The sequence below is a fragment of the Artibeus jamaicensis genome, unplaced genomic scaffold, assembly GCF_021234435.1.
Source record: "Artibeus jamaicensis isolate MK-2021 breed Jamaican fruit bat unplaced genomic scaffold, CSHL_Jam_final scaffold_754, whole genome shotgun sequence".
Classification (NCBI taxonomy): domain Eukaryota; kingdom Metazoa; phylum Chordata; class Mammalia; order Chiroptera; family Phyllostomidae; genus Artibeus; species Artibeus jamaicensis.
In genome coordinates this window covers 2501354-2523334 of record NW_026522054.1, presented here as the reverse complement: position 1 = coordinate 2523334, position 21981 = coordinate 2501354, and the positions used below count along the sequence as shown (strand labels likewise).

At 50.1% G+C, this 21981-nt stretch overlaps 1 protein-coding gene across 1 annotated transcript in view; it reads left to right on the top strand.

The window, feature by feature from the left end:
• Nucleotides 1–2146: 2146 nt before the first annotated feature.
• Nucleotides 2147–21981, top strand: part of ITPKB (inositol-trisphosphate 3-kinase B) — a 93933-nt gene continuing 74098 nt past the window's right edge. Inside the window, exons 1-2 of the mRNA XM_037138812.2 lie at nt 2147–2434; nt 3762–5892. Of these exons, the coding sequence (XP_036994707.2) occupies nt 3970–5892 (1923 nt within the window). The 5' untranslated portion in view covers nt 2147–2434; nt 3762–3969. The remainder of the gene's footprint in view (nt 2435–3761; nt 5893–21981) is intronic.

Sequence of the window (21981 nt, the reverse complement as noted above, 5' to 3'; positions counted from 1 at the left end):
GGTTCATAGCTACGATTTTTTAAAATTCCACTTAAAAGGTAGGAAGATTAGAACCCTGAAAAATTAGGCAAACTGTTCCTACAGTTTTAGATAATTAGTTTAGAATATGGAGAAATAGTGATAATCTATTTCGATTCTGAATCCAGACTTCCCACGTTCAAATCCAAGCCTTGCCACTTACCTGCTGTAGAATTTGGGGCAAATTATTCACTGTTTTGTGCTTTAATTTCCTCATCTGTAAACTAGGGACAATCATAGCATCTACCTTATTAGGTTGTTGTGAGGATTAAAATCTATAAGTATTTATAATATGCTTAGCACAGTGCCTGGCTAATAACAAATGCTGCATTTTTTTTTCTTATGTTCACCTAAAATTCATGAAAGACAACTAGGTTCTATTTCAGAATGCAAGCCAGCTATGCTGGCTTCCAGATATGGGTTCTGCTCCATCTTTCCCCCAATGCTTGCCGCAGCTGGTGGTGCAGTTAGAACGTTAGGCTGGTAGAATTATCCCCTAGCTCTACCTCTAGCCCAGCCAAGACAGAAATCCCTTCTCTATGTGGCACCGGACCAGGCCTCAGCTGCCTTGTGAGCAAGGTTTCTTCAGGCTGATCGGACATTCAGGAAGCCTGAATTTCCTAACTCTGGGGAAGACCCGAGATGTGTCTTAGGTGACGGCGAGGTTTCCCAGGGCTGAGTTCCTGTGTTCCCTGCCTGCACTGCTAGGGCCTCCCGCTGCTTCTATCAGCGGGGGAAGTGCCACTTGACATGGCACTTGCAGCTCCTGGAACAGTTAGAAATAAACTCTGTAGAGTGGGCTTCCTGGGGACTGGCAGCGCCCCTTTTTCACCACTAGGGAACTGAATTAGGGGCAAGGATAGTGTTGGCTTTTCTGCCTTAACAACTACCCAGATCCCGAGTCAACACCTGAATATACCCTGGGCCCCTTTTTATTGAGCTCATTGTGGGTGGAGAGGGATTAGGCTCAGTCCTTTCATGGCATGTTTTTTAAAAAATTTTAAAGAACTGGACATGTCTGATTCCTAGGAATTCTTGGCTAGGAGACCTCCTGGTTTCAGACTGAACATGGGCTTTTTTTTCCCTCCTGACTGAGCAGCAGGATACTTTGCTCCCTTTAAAGACTGTTACATAATTAAGAGATGAGTTTGCTGCCAGCAAAGTCAAAATTTTCATTGAAATTCTAGCTCATGTGAATGTGAGGACTGGTTCAGGATGCAGATTTTTAAATCTCCAGAACTTGGCAACTCTGCTTTCGCTTTTCACTAAGTGCTGTAGTTTTGGATTTAGAGAATTATGCAGAACACGCTTGCAGCATCAGTGTGTTAAAATGGGGTGGGATCCCCTGTCCAGCTCTATGCGCTGATTCACCTTCACATTTTTTGCTGATGGTGGGGGAGGGGCTCTTGAAAATGAGCTACAGGAGCCTGAGCAACGAGGTCCATGGCTTTCTTAGTTCCAGGACTATGCTTATTTAAAAAATCACTCTGAGAAGTGCAAAGGTATGCCAATGTCACACTGGCTGTGTGTGTTTGGTAACAGATGAATGTGCAACATTAAGGCCTGCCTGTTTATACGACTAGCGATTGCACTGCAAAACCAACAGCTCACAGCCCAACCAGTCTTCCAAAATATCAGCGCGATGCATTTAAAATCTGCAACTTTGCAACGAGGTGCCCACAAAGTCCCTTCCTTGAATTTGCATATTTTTGTGCAAGAACGCAAAGCTTGTAAGTATGATTTTAGCCCGTTTTAAATGCTAAAAAAATAGTCCCCATTATTAGCTTGCTTAAAATACTCACTCAAAACTTTATTAAAAACATTTTTCAAAAAGAGTTTCACATCAGCAAGGCTTGACGGAGGGGTGGAAAAAAGGATCGTATATCTTTAACCCGCAAAAGTTAAAAGGTTTTTTTTTTTTTTTGGTTAGCTAACAATGGAAACTTTTTTTTTTTAAGTGTTTCCCTCCCTCGGTCTTGCCAAGCAATAGAAAAAAAAAAAAAAAAAAAGAAGAAAAGAAAAACTTGTTCCGCTGAGTTCAACCCCAGACAGGCTCACAACTTCCTTCCTGCTTTCCTCCCCCAAACCCCCGCCTATCACCCTCCTCCCTCCACCGCCCCCCCCAACCCCGCCTCAACTTTTTTTTTTAATCGCATATTGAACAAACACTGAAGTAGCCCTCAGCGGACACCGACAGGGCTGGTATCTCCGAAGCCGAGAAGGGAGTGCTGGCCGACTCTGCGCCGCCGCCGCCGAGATCGCCGGGTCCCAGCCCAGGAGCGAGTTTCTTTCTTTCGCACTCTTCTGTCTCCCATCGCTCGGGGAGGAAATCATTTCTGAGCTTTGTAACTTTTAAAGCCATCTTGTTGTTGGGCCATGTAGTCTGCACAGGACCCGGGAATCTGAGAAACTGCAGGTAAGTTTGGCGGCTTTTTTACGGGCTCTGGGTTCTGAGCCGTTTCCCTTCACTTCCATTTCTGAGGAGAATCTGAACGTTCCGGGTTTTGAAAACGCGCACAGAGGCGGGCTGGGGAGGCCGGGAAAGGGGTTTGGTTTGGAAGGGTGGCGCGGAGTCTGGGTGCGGGGAGAGCGGGGAGAGGCGAGTTGTCGGTGGTCCTCCCGCTCGCCTTCCAGGCCGCGGGCTGCGCGCCGCCTTCCCGGGCGGGCGTGCTGCAGGCGTCCCAGGCGCGGGCGGCCTGGTGGCTCCACGGGCTCTGGGCGAGGCTGCCCAGGATGCGGAGAAGCCCTGCTGCTTGGCCGCGCTGCCTGTGGCTTTCTATACCGGCCCCCGGGAGGTTTGCAGAGCCGCGGCTCCCGCGCGGCTGCAGCCACGCACGCCCTCGAGTTCCCCGGAGTGGGCTGGGGTCCCGGAGCCGGCAGGACGGCTGTGTCCTCCCGCACAGGGGGTGCGGAGGCTGACTCGCTGTCCGCGCGCAGACACACACACACACACACACACACACACACACGCCCACACGCCCACACGCCCCTCCGCGGGGGGCTACGGCGGTGGGCAGCGAGTATTGGTTCCGGTACGGGTGCTCGCGGGCGCGCGCAGGCGCGCCCACACTCACAAAACACACTTGTTTGAGGACAGGCGGCAGAGCCGGTGCTGAAAAACGCCTTGGTTGAGGCCCCGTCGCGCGCCCAGACCATCGTAGGCGGAGAAACAGAGTCCCAAGGCCAGGGTGGGGAAGGTGAACCTCAGGCACGCGGGGTCCCCCCAGACCCGGCATGGGGAAGGCAGCCCCCGCCCAGGTTCCGTCTGAGTCGGTCCCGGGTGACCGGAGGCTGGGATGGGGAGATCCTGAAGTCCAGGGGTCGGCGAGGCCCGTTGGGCCCAATATAACCACTTTTTGCTCAGGCCGAAGACCCGAAGAGGGCGGATGGGTGTCCACACTCGCGGAGGCAGCCACGCCATGCACGCAGCACACTTCGGCACCGAGTAGTTCTGCATCGTCCCCAGCCCATCCGCGTGGCTCCGGAGACGAGTCTTAGAATTTGGAACTTGAACACAGCCCCATACGCATCAAAACCCAGGGTGTGGGGTGGGAACGCACTTGGGAAGGGCACACCCACCACCGCGCTGGCCACTGACGCAGCGAGGGTTCGTGTGCCCGGTCTGTAGGTGAGACACCCAGTGGCACCCGACAGATTGGGGGTTTCTCAGGTCGAGTCGTTCGCTCCCCTCTCCCCCACACCAGCCCTCTAGTGTCCTGACGTTTCTCCTTGTGTCTCCACAGCGGCGCTGTTGTTTATGGAGCTTTGGGCGGGGGCTGAGCCCGAGGTCTTGCCCCTCGCCCGCCGCCCGAGCCATGCCACTACGTCTGTGCGCAGAGCGGCGGCCGCCGGGCCTGCGGGGCTGAGCCGGGAGCCGCGGGAGGACGAGGCGCGGGCGGCCGAGCCGGAGCGGGAGCCGCGGCGGCGCCGGGCAGCGCGGGACCCAGTACTATGGCTGTGTACTGCTACGCGCTCAACAGCCTGGTGATCATGAATAGCGCCAACCCGGTGAAGAGCGGCGGCGCCCCACGGGCCGGCAGCAGCGAGACACCCCCGCCGCCGGGGAGCGCCGTGTTGAGCCCCGGCAGCGTTTTCAGCCCCGGGAGAAGCTCCTCTTTCCTCTTCCCCCCAACCGAGTCGTTGTCGCCTGAGGATCCCGGGAGCCCCGGGGGCTGGCGGAGTGGCCGGCGCAGGCTGAATAGCAGCAGCGGCAGTGGCGGCAGCAGCAGCAGCAGCGTGGGCAGCCCGAATTGGGCGGGTCGCCTGAGAGGGGACGGGCAGCAGGTGGTGGCCACCGGTCCCCTTTCCCCTCCAGGGCCAGAGGAGGCCCAGAGGAAGCTGCGAATCCTGCAGCGCGAGTTGCAGAACGTACAGGTGAACCAGAAAGTGGGCATGTTCGAGGCTCACATCCAGGCGCAGAGTTCTGCCATTCAAGCACCCCGTAGCCCGCGTCTGGGCAGGGCGCGTTCACCCTCCCCGTGTCCCTTCCGCAGCAGCAGTCAGCCCCCAGGAAGGGTCCTGGCTCAGAGCGAGGAACGGAGGACCAAGTCCTGGGGGGAGCAATGTCCAGACACCTCAGAAGCCGACTTCCAGAGGAGCGCTGGGGCGCCCCGCCCAAGCCTCTCCCAGGACAAGGAGGGAGCGGCACCTTTTCCCTGCTTGGACTCCCTGTCGGGATCGGGGGCTCAGGGTTCATCCGCTTCCGTGACAATTGAGGAGGGGGTCCCAGCCAGACCCCAGTGTTGCTCACCCGTAGCTGTGGAAATCGACAAAAGGGTCTCCCCTCCTTCCGGGACTCTGAGCTGCCAAGCTCCTTCCTCAGGGCTTGTTGGAGCAAACTCTGTGATGGCCACAGAAGTGGCAGCTAGAGCTACATCCATTGGGCCGCACCATCCATACGACCCTGCGCTCGGTGAGCTGTTTGAGCGGCCCCGGGAGCTCTTGGGTGTACATCCCCCAGCCCTGCTGGAGAGTCAGGGGCAGTTTCTGGGCAGTGAGACAAGACCAGCCCCTGAGAAAGGGGGGCCGAGCCCTGTGGATCCCCCTGGGAAGGTGGGGAAAGGAAATCTGCCCAGTGGCTTGCAAGACTCCCCGGAGCCCGAATCGGGTGGAAGGCCAGAGGAAAGGACTGTGGAGGCGCAAAGCTCAAAGCCCGCTGAGGCCCAGAACTGGTTCAGGCCATCAGGAGACTGGGGCTCTGTAGGGCCCGAGGGGACCCGCAGTGTGGCCGCAGTGGTGGAGAAGCGGCCACAGCGCTCCAACAGAGTGGATGAAGAATCTGCAACACTGGGCTTGCGTGGGGGCAGCTGCTCAGCACAGCCAGGTGCAGGGGAGGCGGAGGCGGGAATTCCCACTAGCAGAATGCTGGAACCTTTGCCCTGTTGGGAAGCAGCAAAAGATGTGAAGGAACCTCAGTGCCTTCTCCGGGACGGGCTGGGTGTGCAGCCTGGGAGCCCCAGGGTTTGCCTGGGCCCCATGGAGGAAGCCTCTCTGGCCTGGACGTGTCGCACTGGGGCACAATCCCAGGGGACCTGGGGAAGCCCACCAAAGGACAGAGTCACCCACCCCAGCCTAGAGCTGCTCTCCCCAGATCAGAGGGACAAGGCTTCTCCGAGGGAGGCCTGCAGCCCCAGCAATATACCTGCAGTGATCATTACAGACATGGGCGCCCAGGAGGACGGGGTCTTGGAGGAGACCCAGGGCAGCCCGCTGGGCAGCCTTCCCCTGAGGAAGCTGTCTTCTTCCTCTGCCTCCTCCACTGGCTTCTCCTCCTCCTATGATGACTCAGAAGAGGACATCTCCAGTGACCCTGAGCGCTGCCTGGACCCCAACTCTGCCTTCCTCCATACCCTGGACCAGCAGAAGCCCAGAGTGGTAAGTCTTGCCCTGAGATTTCTCTGGAAATGCTTTCATGCTCTATGTGTCCCCCCATTCTTCTGACTTTCTACTGAGTCATGAAGACTCTGAGGGGGGGACCCTGGGACAGTCACAACTTGCTGTTCTCTCCAGGTGTGTTTGCTGAACATGCGCTTTGTGGCTTGGGCAGCGAACACAAGTTTCTTCAATGCCTATTTCCGTGTACATCTTAGAAAACCATGTTGATGGTACCTCTGGTAGGTCACCACTCACTTCTTAGGATGATATTCGTGACTGTTACCACAACCGTCCTGATTCATCTCCGCCAAGTGTGAACAGAGCTGCAAGGGTAGCTTTTGTCTCTGGTGGAACCACTTAATTCTGTGATTCTTCTGGGCAGAGGAAAACTGATGAGCACATCATTGAGTTAACTCAGCCTCTGTACTCAGGAAAATGGGTGGCGTGACAGGGTCCTAAAACCTACAGATGTGGTTGTGGCGGGTCAGGGGGTGAAGAACCGCTCAGCGTCAGTCAGCTAAGTGAGGACATTGCAGTGTTCGTGGGGCTGGCATAACAAAGATACATACAGTTTGCTGTACAAATTGAAATGAAAACCATGCTTTGCATTCCTTTAATCACAGAATGTTCTACTAGGTCGAATTGCTTCAGATAGGGACCTGGGTAATATCTTTAAAGTAGACGGCACCTAATGGATATGCTGGGTGACTGGTGCAAGGTGGATTTCGTCATACTGACCTCTTATTCTGGCTGTGGCTGTGGACAAGAGTTTATTTCTACTGTGGTTAATCTCAGTCCTTGGCTGTTTTCACTCTTAGGATGTTCAGTGTTTTACGGAAGACGTAAGCGTTGAAGCTAGTGCTTCTGAAAAGGTCTGGACTTTCTCTTAGCTCTTCCAGAGGCTGGGGAATTTCCTAGCCCGAGTACAAGGGGTTCCTGTGCTGCCTTGGGGAAAGTCTGCGTCTCATTGTAGCAGGGAGCCTCGTGATTTCGTCTAGAATATCCAGTAGTATTCACTGTACCTCAATGACTTAAACCACGGCAACTGAGAACTTTATATCGCTACTCTGCACCCTTGCCTAAGGTATTTTGGACCTGAAAGCATGTTTCTCTCTCACTCCCACTTCAAATATCACAGTCTGGGTGTTTGAAGGCCAGGCATTTTTTTTTCCCCTGGAACTCCACTTTCTGTTGTTGATGAGGAGGCAAACATGCCCCAGTCAGCCTGGCATTCTGGGGCCAGGACAGGGCCTCAGGCCTGGGCGCACCACCTGGAGAGGAGGGACGGTCTGCCTGGAAGAGGATGGTGATAAAGGACAGGTGGAAAGTGTTTCTCCCTGGAGATGGGGCCCAGCTTTCTCTGCCTTCTTGCCTACAATTAAAGGCTCCATGAAGGGGATGGTCCTCTGTTCACCCCTCTCATTTGCTTTCCAAACTGGGAAGCATCACCGGCACAGCCAAGATGCCTTAACTTGTCCTCCAGCTTTCCATCCACCCTTTCTAGTGGTGGATTCGTGGCTCCTATTGGCTCGTTCTCAAAACAGTGTGTGTCTCTCAATGTTTGAAAAGGGCTCTTACCTGGAAGTGAGACAAAGGAGAGCTAAACAGTGACAGACGATGCTCATTATTTTTCCTGTGTCAGAGGGAAGCTGACCGAGAAACCCAGAGGCCAGAGGGGTGTTTTCAAGGCAGCTACCGGGTCCCGAGGTAGAAAGGAGGCCTGCCCTTTGTCCAGCTTCCCTCCTACCTTCAAACGGGTTTTCAGACACCCAGAGGGGGGCAGGGCCTGGGAAGAGTCCCCTGACACCTTTGTTCTCTGAATCACATGAGGCGGATGGTGGGTGTTGGGGGTGGGAGGAGGGTGGGCAGTCAACTGGAAATTACGGGATCCCGGGGGTGTTTGAGCTTCGGGATGAGTGTTCGCACGAGAAGCTAAGTTTTATTTCGTACAGGTTGTGATGGTGGAAACTTCCTTGAGACACCGTAATGTCTGTTCATTGGGTCAAAAACCCCTCGATTGCCTGATATTGATATTTCGTCTGCAGAAAGCCAGACATCTTGATTGGCTGGGCCTTTGGGCTGGGCTTTTCAGTGTTTTGTAGATAAAACCCGAGCCAGCTTTGTCTGACATACTATAACACCAACTCTCTGTTCTTACCTTGGACCTTTGTGGCTTGTTTTTAAACATTTATTTATTTACTTTTAGAGAGACAGGGCGGAATGGAGAAAAAGAGGGTGAGAAACATGATCGGTTGCCTCTCATACACACCCCGACTGGGGATCGAACCCACAGCCCAGCCATGTGCCCTGAATCGAACCCGTGACCTTTTGCTTTGTGGTATGACACCCAGCCAACTGAGCCACACCAGTCAGGGCCTGCTGCTGGTTTTTATGTTGCACTCCAGGTGCACACACGCTCACATGCATTCACACAGCTCACACATGTCCACCCTCACACACACACATACCCAGAAGCTGAAACGGCACGTTCAGCTTCCCAACCCCTGACCCTCGGGGGGTTTAATGCTGCTCAGCCTTTCCCGACAGTTAAACCTTTCGTGCCTGTGTGACAGGGACATGCTGCAGGGGAATGACTAATGGTGTGTGATGCTGTGCACAGGCCCTGGTGACAGCCCGGAGGAGCCTGACGCTGGCTGCCTTCTCAGCCCTCCTCCTGTCGGGTCACCCCGTGGCTCGTCACATTTGGGAGTCCCAGAGCCTGTGTGCAGAGAAATCCAGAGGGCGCCCCTCCAGTGAAAAACACAGTGAAAAAGCAAGGGGTTTGCAAGTGTACTCTGAAGATTACTTCGCCGCTTAGATTATGCAAAGCAGCAAAGGCCTTTTTACTGGGAAGGACCCACTCTCCTCATTTGCTTCCATGGGAAGGAGCTGGCTGTAAGGACCTCTCAGAAACACCCAAAGTGCTTCAGGCCTTGTCTGTTGTGGCTTCTGATGAGCCCGATAGATACATCTGTCCCCGAAGTAGAACGTTCCAAGTGTTTGCACCTGATGTCTGTTTGTAAAGGGTTAGATGCTTGAAATTTACTCGGAAGAAATTATTATACGTGTTGCGTTCCGTGGCTTGAATTTGGGCACATTTATTCTTCACTGGGGTCTGAACAGAAGCAGGTTGTACTGAGCAAGGGTGGTGTTCTCGTATCTCAGCCATTGACACACCAGGCTTAAAGCGCTGTATTCAAATATGTGTGCATGTCACTTTAAAAAGATTTTATTGATTTGTTTCAGAATTGTGCTATCACTTCTGGGTGCAAAAAAAAAAACCCCAAAAAACAAAACGTTGGCCAAGTTAGCCGTGAGGTGGAGGGTGGTGAATATATAAAGAAGTGTAGTACAAAATCTTTGGCTTTTTGGTGCTTACTAGTTTTAAGGGCCACCAGAATTTTGTTTCATTTTTTGTTTTTGTTTTGCTTTCCTATGGACTAGTTTTGTGGTCTTTTTAATTTTTTTTCAGTTGTGGTTGATGTACAATATTATGTTATTTTGGGGGGAACAACATAGTGAGTAGACATTTGTATAACTTGCAAAGCGATCACCCCGACAAGTCTAATTCCCACCTTTGTTGTCTTCGTTTAGTGAAAAACTAACTCATCCATGTACTAAAAACTTCAAACAGTTTATAAGGGTTGTATGTGGTTTTGCAAAGTATAAAATTTTTATTTGTGGGCAAGCCGAATTAAAATTTAAAAGCCTTCGAGGATTACTTTTTAAAAATGAGTGTAGTGGTGAGGACTTTGAAGTAGAAAATTCCTTTCTGGATGAGAACGTTGAGGGCCCAGATCTGGAGGTGGGGTCCGAGTTCAGGTTGAACATGCAGTTCTTGAGATGAGGCCCCCTTCCTCTTTGTTGGGTATGGAGAGGATCTTTCTGGCAAGGCTTCCATACCGTCCAGATCTGGGAGGACCCTGGGTCATTGATGTGAGGATCTGGGTGTTAACTCGAATCTGTGTAGGGACAAAAGAAAAAACAAGACTCAGAGAGCCAAAGGGACTCAAGGACACATTCCTGGTCTCTATTCTCTTGGCTCAGTTTCCTCCTTTTAAAATGTGACTTTTGGATGAGGGCGATCTGATAAAGGGTACCTGTCTAGCTCTGACTTTCTGTGACTATATAATTCTAGATATTTGATTTAAAACTTGGTGTATGTAACCCTTTAGGGTGTCAGGAAGTGTGACAAGACTCCTTTGGTACGGACTTCAGGCACTGCGGCCGAAACTGGGCACATTTAATTTTGTCCTTTTACTTCGGAGCCATTCATTGATTGGCTTCTCTTCTCTCTCTTTACTGGAAGATTGGTTCTTTGTAATTTCACGTTGAAAAAATTGTCATTAAAAAAAATCATTAGCATGATACCCAAGATTCTCATTATTAATTAGACCAATGGTAGAGGCAGTGCTGGCTGCATGCCAGGACACTAACCCGAAAAGTAGAAAAATGCTGTTACTTGAGGGCTTTGGCCTCCTCGGATATTTCAGTTTGGAAACTGAGGCTTTGCCGACACAAAGCCAAAACATCAGTTCAAAGGTCTTCTGTTTTGTATCAAAGATAAAAGTAAGTCGGCCAGCCAGAAAGTCTTTCAAACAGGTGCGGAGTGTAGAGAAAAAGAGAGACCGAGGGTCAGGCATTGCAAAAACACAGCTCGAGAGCCACCTCGCCTTTCGGTTTTATAAGAAGAACATATAAAACCAGTCAGTTGCTGCTTTGACAAAAATGTATTTCAGGTACAAGGTAAATCATTTTCAGGACTTTTGTTTTTAAGTGCTGAATCGCCTCAGAGTCACAGTTCTGATTTTGTTGGCACGTATCTGTTTCTTGTAGTTACAGATTAGATTAGTTCTGTGTAGTTTATTTATATTCCTAGGAGCCTTGATAACATTGTTTAGGCTTATTTTATTTTGTCAGATTTCGACTTTGTTACCTACAGGTAGAATTTTTTTAAGTATTTATTGGAAAGAACTTTATGTCTTTGATAGAAAAAACTTGGTAGACTTCAGGTAATCAGCAGGAACTTGAGTGAACTCCGAAACTATCCTAAGTCCTGTTGCAGTCACACCTTCACTGTGGAAGGCTGGTAGGACATGAGACCCTGATGTCAGAGGTTATGCCCACTGTGCCCTCAGATCCGTGACCAGTGTGCTGGCCATGATCCTCTTCCCGACTAGGTTGAAAGGGCACAAATATAATTTTCACGAGTCAGGGGAGCTCATTGGGTACGAAGTCACACCAAAACTAATTGTGAATTCCTTGGAAATACGAAAAGCCCTTATTTGGCATGCCAGCTGCCATTTTGTTATCTGGATGCTTGGGATTTTGTTAGATGCAGTTCTTCCGAGGACGGTGGTGTCATAGGTGCTCTCAACATTGTGGAGAGGAAACGCCCAGAATTACAGCCTCCCCCAGACCAGGGGTCCAGGCCACCTGACTATGGAGGCCACCCTGAGGTCTGGAAGCAGCCACTGACCTGGTCACATCAAACTTGACCTGCTCTGTTTCTGCCACCAACCTTGAGTCTCACTGTGGTCCTTCTGGACACCTGGTCATTCATTTTTTCCAGGGGTGGGACTGTTATTTTAAAGACAAGTCAGGTCTTCTCGGCTGAAAGACACCATAAATGTATATGATCTCATTAGGTAGTTAGGTCTCTGTTTTTGCTATTTAAAAAAATAACAAGACTTTTCTTTAGCTTATATAATTGACATAATATAAATTTGGGTCTGGAAAAGGCTCGAGAGCTCATTTCTTCCAATATCCACATTTTACGGATGAGGAAAGTAAGTCTAGAAAGGATTCAATATAGTCGCAGGACCCGCATCTAATTATTTTCACTTGAAAAAACTTCATTAGTGGATAAGCTTCTTATTCACCTTGAGAGATCTACCATGGCTTTAGACACAGTACATGTTTTTAAAACATTTGTGAAAGGAATGGGCGAGTGAATGAAGGGATAGATGAGAGGCAGTATTTCATTATCTGTCTATAAAAGAAATGTTGAACTGGACTTCCAGTCAAGATGGCGGTGTAGGCAGACATGACTCGCCTTTCCTCACAACCACTTCAGAATTACAGCTAAAATATAGAACAACCATCCCTCAGAACCCTCAGAAATCTAGTCGGATGGAAGTATGACGACAACAACAGAATTAAAGAAACCACATCCATCCAGATTGGTGGGGGTGGGGGGGCATGAATGCTGAACAGGCTGGTCCCACATTCATGTGTGATGGCTAAAAATTTGGGAGGGGTATCTCGGGAGTGAGGAGTCCCATCCCCACAGGGTTCCAGTGCCAGGAAGGTAAGTCCCAACAACTTCTGGCTGCAAAAACCAGCAGGGACTGAGTGGGTGGAAGAAACTGCTGGAGTCCCAATCAGTTCCTCTTAAAGAACCCACACAGACTTACTTACTCAGGCTCACTCCCTCTGAGCTCTAGTACCAGGGTGGCAGCTTGAAAGGCAGCAGTGGTGTACAGGGAGAAACTAAAGTGTCTGACATCAAGGCCAGCAGAGGCTGTTGTCATTTTGTTAAACTCTCCCTCCACGGAGTCGATAAGCTAGTGCCATATCTGAGACTGCATCAACCTGGCTAACACTGTAACCCGCCTTGGAGATCCCCAGACTTACCCAAACTTACCAGCCTACCCAAACTGCTTTTCCATTGAATGGCTGGTCTTGGCTCATGCTGCACAACTTCCTAAATCCTATCAAACAGGCAGCAGCTGGCTTCAGTGAGCCCCAGGCCCAACACTGGCAGCAGCCAACTTAGATTCACAGTTTAGCTGTGCCTGGGAATCTCCAAGCCCAGCACAAGTAGCAGCCATCTCAGACCGCTTTATAGCTTATGCAGGGTGCCCCGGGTAAAACACAGGTGGAGGTGGACCTTTGCCTGCACCACCCAGGAAACCCCAGGGCCAGTGGAGAGCTACAGACCATGTCACAGCACCACCACCCTGCCCCCCTGCACAGCCGATCCTCCATGGAGGGCGGATGTTGGTGGTCAGTGGTCACAGCCAGGCCTTGCAGCTGACTGGCCTGGGTGAATCCCTCCCACTGATTTGCCAACAGCAACCAAGGCTCAATTACAAGAGGAAGGTGTACTCAACCCACACAAAGGGTGCACCTTGAGTATTTAGCTTGGATGATAGAGAGGCTGTGCCACTGGACCCCACAGGACACCTACTACATTAGGCCACACGACCAAGACATGGAGTCAATGCAGCGGTACCTAATCCACAGAATCAAACACAAGGAGGCTGCCAAAACAAGAGGACATAGAAACATGGCCCAAATGAAAGAACAGATCGAAACTCCAGAAAAGGAGCTAAATGAAACGGAAATAAGCAATCTTACTTGATGCAGCATTCAAACCACTGGTTAAAAGAATGTTCAAGGAGCTTAGTGAGGACCTCAACAGCATAAACCAGATTGAGTCAGAAACAAAGGATACGGTCATTGAAATGGAAAACAATTTACAGGGAAACAATAGAGTGAATGAAGCTGAGAATCAAATGAATGATTTGCAACATTAAGAACCAAAAACAAAACAAAACCCTATCAGAACAAGAAGAAAAAATTTTTAAAAAATGAGGAAAGTAACAATAGCCTCTGGGAGAACTTCAAGAGGTCCAACATTTGCATCAGAGGGGAGCCAGAAGGAGAAAAGAAAGAGCAAGAAATTGGAAATCTATTTGAAAAAGTAGTAAAAGAAAACTTTCCTAATTTGGTGAAGGAAATAGACATGCAAGTCCAGGAAGCACAGAGTCCCAAACCCACTCCAAGACACATCATAATTAAAATGCCAAAGGTTAAAGATAAAGAGAGAATCTTCAAAGCAACAAGAGAAAAGAGTTCCCATAAGACTGTCAGCTGATTTCGCAAAAGAAACTTTGCAGGCTAGAAGGGACTGGCAAAAAATATTCAAGGTCATGAAAAGCAGGGACCTACAGCCAAGATTGCTCTACCCAACAAAGCTGTCATTTAGAGTTGGAGGGCAGATAAAGAGCTTCCCAGACAAGAAAAAAACTAAAGGAGTTCAGCATCACCAAACCATGATTATATGAAATGTTAAAGGGACTTATTTAAGAAAAAGCAGATCAAAACTATGAATGATAAAATGGCAAAAAATACATATTTATTAACAATCGAATCTAAAAAACAAACAGCAAACAAGAATAACAGACAGAATCATGGATATGGAGAGCATTTTGATGGTTGCCAGATGGGAGGGGGTTGCTGGGGAATGGGTGAAGAGGTGAGGGGATTGAGAAGTACAAATAGGTAGTTACAGAATGGCCATGGGGATGGCAGTACAGCATAGGAAATGGAGTAGCTAAAGAACTTATACTTATGACGTATAGACATGAACAGTGGTGTGGGGATTGCCTGAGGGAGTGGGCGGTGCTTGATGGGAGGGGACAAAAGGGTAAAACTCAGGACAACTGTAATAATATAATCATTAAATGTAATTTAAAAAAGAAATGTGTGCATATGTGTGTGTGTAAAGGTTCAAATCAATAAATTGGTGTTCACAATCCAAAAGAACCTATGCACCCCAATGTTCATAGCAGCACAATTTACAATAGCCAAGAGCTGGAAGCAACCTAGGTGCCCATCAGTAAATGAATGGATCAAAAAATTATGGTACATATACACAATGGAATTCTATGCAGCAGAAAGAAAGAAGGAGCTCCTACCCTTTGCAACAGCATGGATGGAACTGGAAGGCATTATGCTGAGTGAAATAGGCCAGGGGTTGAAAGATAAATACCATATGATCACACCTTTAACAGGAAGCTAAACAACAAAACAAACAAGCAAGCAAAATAAAAATAAACACACTGAAATAGAGAACAGAGGGACAGTGACCAGAGTGGAGAGGGGAGGGAATTTAAGGGGGAAAAGGGGAGGGATTCAGAGGAACAAGTATAAAGGACACAGGGACAATAGCTAAGGGGGGTGGAAATGGGAGGGAGGTGGGGAGCCCTGGGGGGGGTGGGCTGGGATGGGAGTAAAAGAAAACTACTTGAACAATAATTAAATTAAAAATGTTTTAAAAGATATAAAACTGTACTTGAACAATAATTAAATAAAAAATGCTTAAAAGTGAAAAAATAAATGGTGTTCACTAAATAAACACAATAATGACAAAAAAAGAAATGTTGAACCATCTGGAAGAGGCAAGCAAGCTCATTGCTTATTCCTGTGACCTTGACCCATAGGGGTAAGGGTGATGGACTTGGGTGTAAGAGACTTGGGGTGAAATCCCAGTCTGCATGTGGCATGCAAGGCCTCTGAAAAAATAGGGAGAGTAGGTATGACTTCAGGGGTGGTGAGAGTTCAGTGGTACAATGCGTATATAAGTACCTAGCACAGCTCCTGGCTCACAACAGAGGATCCAGAAATGTTGGTCAAGGTGGGGTTGGGAGACAGCGTGAGTATTGGTAAGGCAGTGTCTGTCCCGAAAATTTCTCAGGCCCCTCAGAAGAAACACTCTGTAGTCACCCTAGGATTTCTAGGTCCCGCTTTCATCCCAGTACAGTCATGGAAGATGATTCTGTCTCAGCCAAAAAGGCTGGAGTGAAATTAAATTTCTCCCAGACTGGTACGCCCAGCACAGGCTGTTGTGGAACCGCAGTTTCACGAAGTGTCTTTCGTGGAATGCTGAGGGCAAGGCTGGCCTTCCCTTCTATCTAACCTGTTTGCAGGTCTTATTTCTCTGTGCTCCGTGGCTGGGTTGAGGATTATTTTAAGGCTGGAAATCAAAGAGACCTATGGGCACATAGCTTGCAGCAGAAGCATGCACTGTATACAGGCCTCAAGGAATGAGGTCGATGCTGACACCTTTTTGCAGAGTTTATACGTAGAAGACCATGCTGTTGTTTCATACTTGAAGGCAGGGCCTCGCAAACTTTCTCTGATGAGTAATGACTTGTCATCATCATCATCACCATCATCGGTTTACTGGTAAGCCAGCACACAGGGTATTGACTAACTTGTGTGGCATGTTGCCCAGCATTTTCATTAAGTCACTGTTAAAAACTCGGTCTTTCCCCTCCACTGAGCTTTATTTTATTGACTGGCTCTCCCTCAGTGGAAGTCCATTCAACAAAAGGCTCCTAGTCAATAGGTACTACATTTTTTTTTCATTTCCTGAAATTTTTTACTTGTTTTGTTCCCAACCAGTGGAGAATCTTCATAAGTAACCAAAAAGTAGAAGCAACAGACAGTAAGCAAGCAGAATGAGCCCCTCCAGTTCCTATTTATGTACCATGTTTTAACCGGGGGGTGCGGTGGAGGGAGGAACATAGGTTCTTATTTCTGTGTCTCCGAATACGTAAAAGAACTTTGCACTCCACACAAGGTGGTCATGGTTAATTTTCGACTAAAGAAGATCCTCCCTCATGAAGTTCACTGTTATCCTGTTCATCTAGCATTTTACTTTTGTGGTAAGATTCTGGGTGGAAAGGGAAAATCTAGCGATACAGCATCTGAAACAAAGACATTGAGATTATTTCCGTTGACCTGGTGACTAAGATGAGGGTTTGCGTAACCCAGAAATGATAATAAGTATTAATGATGCAGGGTATGGTCTCATCCTGGCCAAGGAAAATGCTTCCAAAAGGGCGGGCCATCTGCTCACATTTATAAAATTGGTCTTTATGCATCAGAGCACAGAAATTAGGTACTTTTGCATCTGGTTTTTGGGCATTGACATTGGTGTGGTTTTTTTGTTTTTGTTTTTACCCCATCTTAAGAGATTCTCTGCATTCTGCATCCCCCCCAATCCATTTAATCAGAATGAATAAACTGATTGTACTGTTTTCCAAGAAGAAGCTGTAATACATTTTCTATTACCAGCACTTAATATTTTCAGACACTCTGGGGAGTATTCAGCCTGCCACAGGGCAGAGGGATTTGACTCCCTGGTGACTGGCCATCCACCAGCCCAATCTGCAGTCCCTCCTGGTATGTTGGGAGTCGGCAGGACCTGGACAATTACAGGAGAGGTCACTGTACCCCCGGGCAGTTCCCACCAAGTGTTTTTCCCATTTCACTGACATTCTTTCCAGGCTCAGCTCAATTTGTTTTCTCCTTTTCTATGGCAATTGGTGACAGAGTCGCAGACTGTAATTCAGCAGGATCTCCTGTTGCGTGCTTCTGGTAGGAGGGGGTGTTCGTCCAATCCCCTGCCGAGGGTGGCTGTGTACTGTTTTCTTTTTTTGCAAATTAGCTATCTATAGAGTACATTTAATAAAGCATGCCCCAGAACTGTGGGGACAGGACAGGGGCTGAGGCAGGGAGAGGAACTCGGGAGTATCACTTCTGTAATTCTTATCTAACCTGAATCTATTAGCAGGAAACTGAAAGGGCCTGTGTACGACAATGAGATAAACAGTCATCACAATGTCAAGTGGAAAATCCTACCAAAGCCAATAGTTTAAAAAAAATGGCTGGGAGGTTTGGTTGGGACAGCAAATCCTGAGACCCTGATTGCTGAGCCGAGGGTAGGGAACTCCCTTGCTGGGTGTAAAAGCTGGGAGATTAGGAAGACAGCGTTAGGGTTTGAGAAACTGTTGAAACTCTTACAGATAACAAAGTTGGCTAACGCAGGGGACCTTTTGAATGTGTTGTAATTGATAGTTCAGCCTGTATGAGACCATTGGAATCTTTCCCTCCTCTTTGACATCATTGGCATGGTCATAGTACTCCTGAGTACTGAGCATTTGGATAATTCCAAGCAATTTAGGAGACTCTGGGTCTCCCCCAAGAACTCTGCTGGGCGTACTCTAGGAATGCAATGAGCTGGGAAGACTGCCGACTCCCAGATTTGGTCTCTATAGGCTTTGATTTCTCCATCTGTAAAATGGGTATATTCTGAAGTCTTCCTACTAGATGAGGTCTTTGGGGGTCTGGAATGAGATAGTCTTTGTAGAGTCCTTTTGAGAGAATATGTATTTTTTTTTATCTTCTCCTGAGGACATTTCTTCATTGCTTTTAAAGAGAGAAGAAGGGAGAGAGAGAAACACAGATGAGAGAAACAGTGATCGGTTTGCCCCCTGTCCCCTCAACAACCCAACACGCCCGGACTGGAGGTTGTATGTGCCCACCCAGACCACTGGGGACCAGACCCGAAACCTAGGCAAACCTGTGGCCTTTTGGTCATGGGATGGCCAAACTGAGCCACGCTGTCCAGGGCCAAAGTAGTTTTCATTATGAGTGCTCTGATGTTGCTTTTCAAAGCTTTCCAGAAGAGGATGGACCAGGACAAGCACTGCACTCATGCAGGGTGGCCCCATGTCGGCTCTGGTGAAAGGGACGTTGGTAAGAACTGTGTCAGAAGCAGTCTCCGTGTGCACAGAGGGGCCCGTCCTGACACGGATGGCACAGTGTGGGTGGGAGCAGGGGCACGTCGACAGACATTTCTGGATTCCGTCCTGGTCCCACTTCCTCAGTTCAGCATAGCCTCCTCCTGCCTCGGGGACCATCTCGACCAGTGTGGACTGTGGACGAAGCTTCCTGCCCCTGTGGTTTGCTAACTCGTAGGTGGGGGTGCAAATGATGGCCAGGAGGGAAGAATGGAGCGAGCCAGCAGGGAGCCGCAAAGCAGGGGTCTGATGTTTCTGGAATGGGGCTCTCAGCCTCTGAATCATTGAGAGGATACTGCATTCCACCTAGGGCTTGAGAACATTTAATGGGAGCATTGATTCCTCCTATACCATGTGGTGGTTTTCTTCTCTGTGTCCTGGGAAGTGAAAGAGAGGGATCCAGCAAAGTCACGAGCTTTCCAAGCAGACACGACATTCAGCAAATGCATCCCGGGCACTTTCTGAGCATGGCTGGGCCCGGAAACCTCTGCACACAGCCGGACCTCTGTTCTGGAGGCCGCCCACATTGCGAAGTGGACTTGACCTCGGTGGCTGCCCAAACAGCAGGCACTTATCTACCACCTCTGTCCGCACATACTGGTGCCGAAGAGAATGGCTTAATTGATGCTGTTCCTGTCCTTGGGGCCCTGCCTTCTAAGCCGAGCTGCTGCCAACAGACATATTTGAGATTTGCAAAACTCAAGGACAAGCTGTATAGCCATTAAACAAGCACATTCATTAAAGATGAGTTAATAAATAATGGATCGGTGTTGGCCTGTGACATGCGGGGAGCTTCAGTGTGCACCGCAGAACAGGAAAGAGGAATTAAGTTTGGGCAACAGCCGTTGGAGAAGGAGTCTGTGTAAAGGCCTCGCAGGCCTGCGTAAAGGCCAGACTAAGGGTTATTCTGGATCCAAAGACTCTGGGAGGTTGGAAAGAAAGAGGGCAGCTCCCTCCCACCACCCCCAAACCTTTGTGCCCTGCACTGAAGTCCACACAAATTGGTACTCTGCTGACAAAGGGTCAGCGCCTGCATAACTGCCCTGACAATGTGCTCTTGTGAGGCTAAAATAGGGCCTCAGGAGATGCACCTCCACCACCCCAACTGGAGAGGGTCAGTAGGTGTTTATGAGCCCCAGCTTTTGGAGGGGAGGGCCCTGGTGTGGAGTCACAACAGTCCTGGGTTCGAATGTGAACTCTACCACTTCCTGACTGTGTGACCCTGGAGAAATGCCCTACCTTTCTGCCCCTCAGTTTCAACATCTGTAAAATGGGACGACTACTACCTGCCTTAAGGTTGTGAGCCTTAAATACAGTAACGTGTGAGGTGCCTAGGACAGTGTGCGGACATTCTCGGTGCCCGATAAACAGGAACTAAACTGCACGGACGTCCAAGGCCACCTTGCTGTCGTTCCTCAGCGTGCTAACTGAGCCCCCAGCTTCCGCCATTCTCTTTGTTCCTGTGACAGTGAAGGGTGGTACCTGGGGGAGTCTCGCATGCTGGTGGCCTTCTTCACCTCGAAGAACAAGAGGGGTCGCACACTGAGTTTCGTAGGAGGAATGTGCCAGAGTAGGATTGTTCTGATGAGCGAAGTAGGGAGGGGCTCTGTCCACTGGAGAGGGGGGCTGGAACCAGCCAGACCTGAATTCACACCCTCCCTTGATCCCAGACCTTGGCAGGGACCCACGTCTCTGAGCCCGAGTTTCCTTGCCTCTAACCTGAGGATAATGACCCTCTCTCATGGGCTATTACGAATATGAAATGAGATCATGCAGCCCAAGTACCTGGCACAGAGCAGGCTTGGATGGAGGGAACCCCCTGTCCCGGCGCCCCCCCTTCCTGGTTGTTACACCAACTTGCCATTACTGAGTTACCTCATCCCCGTGCCGCTCCATGTCCCCGATGATGACAAAACAGGCAGCAGGATTTGTTTTTCCAAGGAGGTTTCTCAGTTGCAGGAGAGGCCTCACTTTGTTACCAGGGCTCAGAACTTGAACTTAAAAACAATCCACTGTATTCAGCTGCTGTGAGGGGTGTCAGGTTACACCACCCCCCCCAACTCTACCCGTGCCCCAGCCTCTGTTCTGTTTTAGAGGTGGAAACTGGCTGAGGTCATGGGGCAGGCACAGAAGGCCCGGCTTTTGGAGGGGGTGGCGTGGAAGTCTCCATCCCTTCTCCTTGCTCCCGACTCCTCTGTCGTCAGAGTCACCGTGCCTCCTAAGAGGGACAATGAAATATCTGTATGTCACCACGGCTTTGTACAGCTGTGGCTCTTCTTGCCAGGGGGACCCTGAATGTGTGTGTGACTTACTGGCCGGCATCGCTTCCCTGTGCTGTATCTGGTCCGGGCTGGACACGTGTTTACGAAAACGGGATCTCCCTGGATTAGAGAGATGCTTTCTTTCACTGCACGCCCCACTTAGGCCCGAAGGCCAGGCTGGGTGTGGGGAGTCTCTGGAGCCCACTTTGCCCGCCCCACTCTCTGCCCTTGCGCTGACCTGAGCTGCCGGGACCCCTGGCCAGACTCTGTCTTCTGCACTGTTCCTCAGGGCTGGGATGGTGGTGTGCAGGGAAGACCCACTCAGGAGGCTGGGCCCATCTGCATCGACCCCACACATACCTAGGAAGGCCAGGGGGACCCGGTGCAGTCCGACAAGAAGTGGGATCAGCTGGGGACAGGTTCCCCCAGAGCACCTAGGCTGTGTATCCCGGCCAGACATCATCGCAGTATTGGGCACCCTGCCTGCCAAACACGGGCTTCTACTTTGCTAGGCATTTGATGTGTGACGTGGAAATCCCTCTTTCCTTCTTGGCTGTGGTACAGGGCGGGCAGCCTGTGGTGTTAACCCCTGGGGACACCTGTGAGTCCCCAGATGAGGTTTGTAAGAGCAAATGCAAGTCCCCAGGTGAATGCCTCACCTTCTGGCACCCCGATGTGGCTCTTAGGTGTCTGAGCACTGAGCACAGGGTTCCTTCTTGGGGCAGTTTTGGGCCACACGCCCTTCCGGAGATTTGGGTCTCAGGCTTCACCTATGCTAACGTCTCCTCCAGGCTCCAGACTCCTCCTGCCCTTTGGGAGAATAGAGGGGCTGACATCCGGGAGGCACGAAACCACCGAAAGAACTCGTTAGCCTGTGGCGAGCTTGACCTCAGAGGCGGTGTGAATGGGGCGTGTGCGGGACAGCAACTCTCTTATTGCCCCAGCCTGGAAATACTCACAGGAGGCAATTAGTTTCGCTCCCGGACCAAAGCCATAGGCAGCAGCGTCTGGGTGCTGTTTGCCCTGTGGTGTCACACTGCACGTCAGGTCAGCCTGCCCCGTCCGAGGGTCCCTTCGTGCCGCTGGCTCCCGCCGAGAAGCTGGCATGGTCCTGCAGGCCCAGAGGCGCTGCCTGGCACCCTTTCCTTGGCATTGTAGACTGGCCTGGACTTCCTGGCCTGGCACCCTTGGCCTCAAATACCACATCCCCAGGGGAAGGCAGGAGAGCCCGTCTCACCAGGAGTGGCAGGGGCCCTAGGGGTGGATGTGGGTCACCCCGAGGGAAGTGCCCTGAGTGTTCCGGGTGACGCATTGCTGGGGACCATTCGCCTGGCCTCTGCGTGTAGTTTGTGGATGTGTGACACTGACTTTGGAAAGATCTCCAGAACTTCAGAAACTAGTTCAGTATGCCCCTCCCCGTGACCAGGTTTTTGTAAGAGCAAATGCGAGTC